Source organism: Meriones unguiculatus, chromosome 2 (genome assembly GCF_030254825.1).
Source record: "Meriones unguiculatus strain TT.TT164.6M chromosome 2, Bangor_MerUng_6.1, whole genome shotgun sequence".
In the NCBI taxonomy this organism is placed as follows: domain Eukaryota; kingdom Metazoa; phylum Chordata; class Mammalia; order Rodentia; family Muridae; genus Meriones; species Meriones unguiculatus.
The window spans coordinates 183489274-183498618 of NC_083350.1; the positions used below are offsets into that span (position 1 = coordinate 183489274).

At 45.2% G+C, this 9345-nt stretch overlaps 1 protein-coding gene across 1 annotated transcript in view; it reads left to right on the forward strand.

Annotated features, from left to right (window-relative positions):
• Spmip2 (sperm microtubule inner protein 2) overlaps positions 1 to 6272 on the forward strand; it is an 84834-nt gene extending 78562 nt beyond the window's left edge. The window contains exon 5 of the mRNA XM_021653603.2: positions 5990 to 6272. Within this exon, the coding sequence (XP_021509278.1) occupies positions 5990 to 6221 (232 nt within the window). The 3' untranslated portion in view covers positions 6222 to 6272. The remainder of the gene's footprint in view (positions 1 to 5989) is intronic.
• Positions 6273 to 9345: the final 3073 nt, after the last annotated feature.

The window sequence follows — 9345 nt, forward strand, 5'->3', positions numbered from 1 at the left end:
AACGATCTTTAACTCCAGTTCCAGGGCATCTGGTGTCCTCTTCTGGCTGTACATGTGCTACAGATACATACTTTTAAGCAAAACATGCACAGATTAAAAAAAATAAAATAAGAAAAGCTTCTTGGGGCTGGAGGTTAAGAGCTCTTACTCTTCCTGCAGAGGACCAGAACACAGCTCCAATCACCATGTCAGGAAGCCCACAAGTGCCAGTAACTCTAGTTCTAGTGCCCTGCTCTGTCCTCCAAGGGCAACATTACCCACACGCGCGCGCGCACACACACACACACACACACACACACACACACACACGCACACACCCCTAAATAAAAAAAAGTCACTTTAAAAAAAAGAGGATAGCTTCCTTCTATAAATCCTTTTCTTATTCCACTGGGCAATAATTATCCTAGGATAACTCCTTTGCATTTAAATGGTTTTCTACCAGTAACTGTCAAATATGTTTGCTCTTTTGGTCTGTCTGGATATATATATATATATAAAGTATACTTATCAAATAAGTATCCTCCCGGGGGAAAAGATGAAATATTTAGGAAACAGTGTACAGCATATTCATAAACGATTCCAGGGTGGTGGGTCAGGATGGAAAGCCAACTAAGAGAAGCAAAGTTGAATTCAACTCTCTTTCTTACAGCATGTGTGGCACTAATCTGGAACATCCTGCCATCCTGTCCTGCCTTTCAACACCACCCTACCCTCTCCCCGACCCCTGTTTGTGTGCACTCCCAAGAAGGGCTGAGTAGTGACGCCTGGCTGCCTTAGGCCCACACTAGGGGAGGGAGGAGCTTCTCTAGCAGCCAGAGTCTCTGAAAGCTTACACCATTTGCTGCTGTTCATCATCAGTAACCCCTGCCCACATGTACCTATGCAGAAGGCTAGGTTGGAAAAGGAAAATCTGAAGAAATTCATCTGACAACTTTCTCTGAAGAGATCTGAAGCTATCTGTGGGCCGCACCATAGATGCAAAACAATCCTTGGAAATAAAGGTCTCCATGAGTCTTTCAAGGTGCGACTAGAGGGAAAGCCCTGCCCCTTAGATAACACAGGGCCTGCCAGAATGTTTCTGCATGTGCATCTCAAAACTCCCCTCTTGCCAGTGGGGCTTTCTGTTACTTCCAGAGGCAGAGAAAGCAAACATTGACGACTCCTTGAGGAAGCTACCACTGAAAGAGCCAGCAACTCGAGAGAACAGGTCTTTAGGGTTCTCAGCAAAAGCTAGAAATAGATGCGTACACAATTACATCACTTCCCTGTGGGTGCGGGGGATGCAAAGCCCCAAAGGGGAGCTTCTCTGTTTGAAACTGAAGTAACTGACTGTGCTGCGAATTAGGTGGGAGCTGACTCACTGGAACTTCACACTGTCACTTTTAAAGTTTAACCTCAGAATCCAAAAGGCAGCCATCTAACCACTTATTAGAAGTATTTTTAGCTCACCAGACAGAACTCACAAGATGTGGGTCAGTGCAACCAGACAGAAGAGAAATGGTGGCTCCAGGCACTGTGGGTGCTAGGCGCTCGGTGCTCTAGACTCAGCAACTCTTTTAACCAGCTCCTGAAAGCATTCGTTCAAGCCAGCTATTTCACTAACAAGCCAAGAGGTCACTCAGCTCTTGAATCATAGAGGCCAAGGAGTCCGCAGTGGTCCCAGCCCATCGCAAAGAGCTGGACACCTAGAACGAGAGCAGCCCAACCTCAAGGCCCGGCTTCAGTACCCGATGTGTTTTCTCTGACACAAGTGTCCACACAAAACCCAAGTGTGTCCTGTCTGTTTTAGACATTTACATAAGCAAAGGCCAGCCAGTCTTTCCTGAGTGCTGAAGCCTATTTTCTCTCCTAGCCCATTCCTTGATGCTCTGGCAGCTAGGAAAAATTTGGTCATCTCCGAACCAGCAGTTGTAGAGGAAATTTTAAACATTGTTGTGTAATACAAATAATTGAAATAGTGAAAGAAACAGTCAATTTAAGATCAGTTCCACCATCCACCCGTCACTCTCTGCAGCATCACAGGCTCTCTCACTGCAGATTATAAAAATAAATTATTTTTGAATTTTTACTGATGCAAACAAAATAGACTGTAAATGTGTTCTATGGCAGAAACCACTGAAGATGTGATGATATTTAAGACACAGAAGTGTAAGAAGTAGACTGGGGCTGTGGTTTAGCTGTGGAGAATGTAAATAACAGTCGTGAACCTCCTGTTCAATACACACACGTGATGGAAGTAGGAGGAATGAAGGGAGAGGGAGGGAGTAAGAGAGAAGGAAGGAGGCAGAGAGAGAGATAGGAGAGGAGTGTAGGGGGAGGAAAAGGGGAGAGTAGAAGGGGGAGGAGAGATACAGAGGGACACAGGCAGTCACAGTAAGAAACAGCTCCCTCCTTAATGTCATGAGGCAGAAGCATCCTCATGACAGATCCAGGTGTAATGGGCATATAGGTGTCCAGTGTTCTGTAGGTGAAAGAAGAGGAGATAGCTATGGGTAGACGTGGACAGATGCTTTCTAGGAGAAACAGTACTTCACTGCCTTTGCAAAGCCCCATGGGAAAGCAAAAGGGGACCCTGTAAGTGGAGAGGCAGTTCTTGCCACAGGAATCAGATAGGAAAAGCGGATAGGAAAATCAGACAGGAAGCCTTGTGACCCGCTGAGGAATGACTGCCTCCCAGTATGGCTATATATTTCCATAATGAGAACTTTGTGCTTAATTCTAGACAATAAACTCTTGATTTAAAAATTTAAAGATTTGAGGGCTAGCAAGATGGCTTGGCAGGAAGAGATGCTCACCTCTGAAGCCTACCAACCTGATTTTAGTCCCCTGAAATGTAGAAGGAGAGTACCAACTCCTAAAAGTCATCCCCTGACCTGCCACCACATGTGCACACTTACACACATGCTTGTATACACACAGATACAGACACACACAGAGACATAGACACGCACACACAGGCACACGGACACATAGACACACAGGCACAGAGACACACACACAGACAGAAACACACACACACACACACACACACACACACACACACACACACACACACCACATAACTGGGAAGACGGCAAAGCAGTTAAGAGCATTTGAGGCTTTTGCAGAGGACCCCGGTAACCAAACTCAGTACCCACAGGATGGCTCACAACCATCTCTGACTCCAGTTCCAGAGGATCTGATGCCCTCTTCTGGTTTCTACGGGCACTGCATACACATACAGATAAAACACTCATGCACAAAATTTTTAACCGAAAATACGTCTTAAAAAGAAAAAAGGAGAGAATTAGGTAACATTCAAGGTAGTGCCAAAGGGAACAGGGCAGAAAAATTAAACAAAATAGTAATTTCAAAAGAACATAAGTGAAGCTGAAGAGATGGCTTATCAGGTGAGACACTTTGCTGCCAAAGCTGATGCCTGAGATAAATCTCAGGGACTCACATAGCAGAAGGGAACTGACTTTTCCAAGCTGTCCTTTGGCCTCCACACATGCACCACGGCACACATGGGCACACAAAGAAGTAACTATCTATAAAAAGAAATGTAGGTGAAATGACCTGAGAAGTTAGAACTGCTGGAGAGAATAGATTTGGAAACGCAGGATTCCCTGAGGAGGATGAGGCTCATCCCCCAGTGCTGCTGGGATATCAGAGGAGACGCTGTGGAGAGGAATCAGTCCAGCACAGGAAGGTGATGCTGAAAGCCACCACAGTGAGGGGAGCTCAGGGCCAAGTGTAGTCTGTGGGGTGGGGCAGAGAAGAAGCCATTAACCTCCTTTAAGTGAGTCTCCGTTTCGTTTTACAGGGATTCAGCTTGGGGGATAGTTCAAAATGGTAGAGAAAGAACCTTCAAAAATATGTTTGTGCAAAACAAATCAAACAAAAATAACACTAACAAAAAGTAAAAAACAAAAACCTTAAACACACAAAGCACCCAACCAAACAAGATCAACCCATAAAAATTACCTTTTACAAAAACATAAAAAATGAACCATCTGGGAGCTGGAGAAGTGGCTCAGTGATTTAGAACACTGGTTGTTCTTCCAGAGATCCTGAGTTCTATTCCCAGCAACCACATGGTGGCTCACGACTGTCTGTTATAGGATCTGAGGTCCTCTTTTGTAGAGGAAGACAAGATCACTCATATACATACACAAATAAATGTTAAAAAGAAAATGAACCATCCCTGCCATTCTCTGCGCACCTAACAGGAATGGCAGTGCCTGTGCTCCGAGGCTGAGTGAGGCTGAGTTGCTTGCCTCCTTTACTTCCTAACTTCAGGGCAGACTGAAAACCAGCCACCTTAAGATATCCACCAGAAACAGCTGCCTACCAATCGCCAGAAGGTAGAGCATTGGCTTGGAGACCTTTGGGAAGCCACACACAGAGAAACATCAATGCCTGTTTTAAAATTCAGGAAATGCTCTTTTCTCAGGATGTTTAATTATCTGGGCTGATTTTGCGATATAAACAGCACTGTTTCATGGGCATTTGTCAAAAATAAATTAGCAGCAGTTATCCAATATCACGGCTATCAGTAACAAGTTGGGGCAGACAGCAGCTGACTAAAAATCTTAAAAGAGCAGAGGATGAGCTGTGCAAAGAGGGTGTGTGAGAAGTGTCAGTACATCTCTGGACTCTACAAGGCCTCATGCCCATGGTGGACCCTGTATGCATCAAGAAGGCCTGAAAACATCTGGGTTCTCCCTTTGGCTGATCTTGAAGCACTATGCAAAGTGTAAATGAAGGCTGGCTTGCACTTAACCTGCCTGCTGGACATGGAGCTGGCCCTAAGCACATGAAAAGACCAGAATCCCCAGTGACTGAAGGCGTTTAAGGAACCCTCTGGCCTCACTGGCTGACCAATGAACTCACCGAGCAGAAACTTCAGAGGACACACACATACAGTTGGAATCCTCACTGGACATCAGTATTGCCACTGCCAAATGTTGAGCGAACCTTCAGAAAGCTCAGCAGAACCCAGAATGGTAAACAGATCTGTAGCTATACATGCCAGGTCAAGCTTGAATGACAAAGAAAAAGATACAATATGGAAAAGAGCTAAAGGAAGAAGGTGACATGAAACTGAACTGTAGTTTCTCAGCAGAAACTACAGAGACCAAGGTATGGGCTACCTCCTTCTGCATTGTTCCCGGGTGTGTGGCAGGGGTGTCCCAGAGGCACACAAAATTGTACAGGCCACAGGCCAGTGTTCTGGGTTGTCCACCAGAAAGAGATAAGACCCTGTTTCTGAAGATAGCCATGTAGTATGGTTGCAGGACAGAGAAAACAGGCTGTCACTGAGCCAGCGCTCCCTCCCTGCTGGCTAGGTGTCAAGTGCTGGAAGGTGTTACATGGGATGCTGGGGGTGAGGAGCCATTAGTAATCTACCCAGCTGTGAACCCACAAGCTACATGACCAGCCTGTCAAGCAGGATGAGCCACTGGCACAAAAGTATGACTGTGATAGAGAGAACCGACAGGCTCCTGATCGATCTGAAGTCTGCGCCACAGGAAGAATTCAAGGCTGATACTGTAAACCTGGTCCAAAGCCGTGGGCAGATTTCTTCATTTAAAGCTGAACTTTGGAATTAGAAAGCTGCACTTTCCTAATATCGGTGAAACGTTAAAACCAGCAGTTACCCACCCAACAATCTCACTAAGGCTTGGCTTCCTTCTGCATCCCAGTACCTTCCACAAGTGGGTTGTGACTGGGCTCCAGGGACAGTGGGGGAGATGGGAGTGGTCATGGCTTCTGTCAGGTGTCCTAGGGCAGGAATGTCCAGCAGCTGGGTATCTGGAGCCGCAGAATAGGGAAATAGCTGGAGCCCTACTCAGTGGGAGGTAGACAGGCCAGGTTTTCAGATCCCCTTGGTTCTGTGGCCAGAAATTTCCTCAAGTAGTGAGAAACAAATGAATCTCACCCACTGAGGACTGGCAGCTGCTTCCAGACCTTTCCATTTGATCCAAATAACGTGTTCGTTTTGCAGGCAACCGAAGCCTTCTGTCCTGGACCAGCAAGGACAACACAGTCGTGGTTTTCTTGCCTGGACCATAAGTGATTTCGAACACATCTCTCAGAGGCACTGCAGAACGGCCATTCTTGTGAAGCAGAGTAAGCAGAGGGCCACCCTGTCCTCCAAGCTGCCCCGGCTGCCCAGGAAGGAGGAGAAGGTACGCGCGCTCGCAGCCTACGTCATCCCTGGAAAAGCAACTCTGTAGACAAGAGAGCACCATTTGCTTCCAACAGTTTCGTAGTTCCCTCCTACTGATCAAACCAGATTGTAATCCAGATTAGATTTCCCCTCGAAGCGTCCACTGAGTTAGGGAGCTGGGTGTGAGTCTCATTTTATAGCGTAAGAAAACAGGAGGGTGTGTGGTCCTGTGCCTAGATGTTTATCCATGTGTTTGTCCATCGCAGTTTGACCTGAAGAGAATGGTCAGGCCCTAATTTCCACAAGCTGAGAAAACAGTCTGTACGATGGAAGCAAGCATGTAACTCCCCTGCCAACTCCGCACATGCTCAGAACACTCAGAACACACCAGCTCACTCTCCTGACTTCCCTATAGAATCTTATTAGCTGTGTACTTTCCTTACGTGGGCTTTTAAGAATAAATAAGATGGGGACATGAGGTACTTCCCTAACACTTTTGCAAAGCAAACATGAGAATCAATTGAAAGACCTGTAAGCATACGTTCCATAGACCTTTCAGAAGTCTGTGTACAAACCAGTCTCCCGTGTTGGCCTTCTCCATAATCCCACAGCACAGTGCACTTTGTCATTGTCCAGTCTTTTTTAGTATGGAGTCTAACAGAAAGTTTCTACGACAGAAAGAAAAACAGAATAGCTCACATATGTTCAGATTTCTGTTCTGTACACAGGGTGTCATCTTGTTTCCTTGAAGCATCTTCAGAACTCACTAGCACAGTACTTAACATGTTTAACTGTTACCATCTCCCCTTTGGAGCATTCTGGGAGGGAGGTGAATTTGTTTGTCCTCTTGGGAAAGTCCTGGCCCCCGGAGCACCTTGTGCTAACCTCCCCCTGTGGGCTGACCTCTGGGAAGGCAATGACTGGGGTAACGAGCGATGTTTGTGTAAAGAAGAGCTGGTTTTGTTATATCATTGAGCATGGTTTGTGTAAGAGCACACATTTGTTTCAGATGCCTATCATCCACTAAATCTAAATGAGGCCTTTTTGTTTTCCATTAAAAATTTTCTTGCTTAAAAGATTTTTTCTTTTACTTTTAAATGATTTAAATTTTAGAGGAAATTTTGTGAGAATAGCACAAAGATCTCCTATGGATCTTCACCCAGATCCATCAATTAATTTGACTTGCTTTGCTGTATTTTCTTCCTCACTCTGAATGTATGTATTCGCAGCCACCCCGTGCACTATTTGAAGGCATTTGCAAACACAATGCCCCTTTATTTCTAGACACCTCAGGGTGCATTTCCTAAGAACAAAGATGTTCTCTCATATACCATGGTTTCAGTTTTAAGACTTAGGTCTACACTTCATAATCAAATCTTACTGATCCAAGTCTTATGCTAGAGTCATACATCATATTTGGTTATCTGCTTAGTTTCCCTGCATCTGTGTCTCAGTCTTCCTCTTTTGTGGCACCCATATCTTTGAAGACTCTAAGAAAGAGTTTCCTAGAGTTTCCTCCAGGTGGGTTAGTCTGCTGTCTCTATGTAGGGCTCACTCAGGTTGTGTGCTATCATAAGAAACCCTGACATGTGTACCACCAGATTTGGGTTTAACTCAGCCTCAGGGAGCACACTGATGTCTCTTCTTAAATATATATATAGGTGTGTGCGTGTGATATGTTGTATATATATATATATATATATATATATATATATACACACATATATTTCAAAATACACTTTTCATCAGGCAGGCTTTCTCCTAAAATTTCAGAATAGATTAGAATAGATTATTATCCACATCTGTCTTTTCGAGGATCTGAGTTGTAGACATTTGAGAAAACTCCCATCTCCTCTTGTGTAACCCCTCTTCATAGATGTAACTCTAAGCAACCGTTGTTTCATATTCAAAAGCCAATAATGACCACAACACGTGATAGCATCCACACTGTGCCTTCCTCTCACGCAACAGTGAGCGCTGGCAGCCGTGAGTGTTGTAGAGAGGCCGAGGGGCTGCCATGCCTCCCATTCTTTGTTTTAAGACAAACTGTCACACAGCCCAAGCTGACTGCAAACTCACTGCATAGTTGAAGATGACCCTGAACTCCCGATTCTCCCGCTTTCATCTCCAGAGTGATGAAATTACAGCAGGTGCTGCTATGCTGCCGTAGCTCCCATTCTGTAAGAATCAAAGCTGTACCAAGAGCCACCTAGAAACAAGAAACTGTCCGTGTCAGTGTTACACACGTTTTCATCTGGGCAGGGCTGGGAAGGGGATGTTTGATTACTTGTGCCACTGGATGTATTTCTCTACTTACAAACTTGAGAGCTTAACTACTTGTAAAAAGTTCAATTTCAGGTGCTCAGCAGTATGAAGCATCCTTGTACACATTTACCTAGAATGCACTAACAAACATTTTTTGGAATTCAATTGGGCAAATGTGTTTTTCCTGTTAAATTTTTTTCTTCTTAAACGTTACAAACAGCTCTCAAGTTTTCTTTGTTATTCTTCCATCTTGATTTTTTTTCTTTTCTTTTCAGTAAGTAGTAGTGACCTAAATGCTTTAAAATTTACGGCATGGAACCCTTAACAGCACCCATTTCTACTTCATTCTTGGCTTGCCAGTGTTCTCAAGGCCCTCTGAATTCCAACATAACCTCAGTGGCTTCTGTATTCCTTCAAAAAAAAATCATTTCTTCTGCTTGATGCGTTCTTTCTGCCACAGCCTTTGAGCTCAAGAATGGGTTCTCAGCTGGTAACGTGCACGGCAACCGCAGGGTGACTGAACTCAGGTGCGGGTTATGAGGCAGTAGGTCTGCAGCAGGGTCACCATTCTGCATTTTTGTCCAGTTCCCAGACAACACTGATGGTTGTTGATGGTCTGTGAACCTTGAGTACTATGGTGCCAGAGGACTTGACCATGAATTGAATTTGGAGATAGAGCAGAAGGGGAATTGGTTGCACAGAGGGAGCAGGAGCCTGGGAGGACAAAGTCAACAGCTGCCTTCAGGAGAGTGTGAGGGCTTCAGTATGGCTGCATACTGGAGTGGGAGGAGGCTGGGTACCGCAGAGAGGGCCACAGTCTCAACTTCTCAGGAGGCTGAGCCGGGAGAATCACTTGAGCCCAGGAAACTGAGGTCAGCTTTGGCTACATGGCGAGATCCCATCTTTCTTAGGCCCCTTCCCCAGTA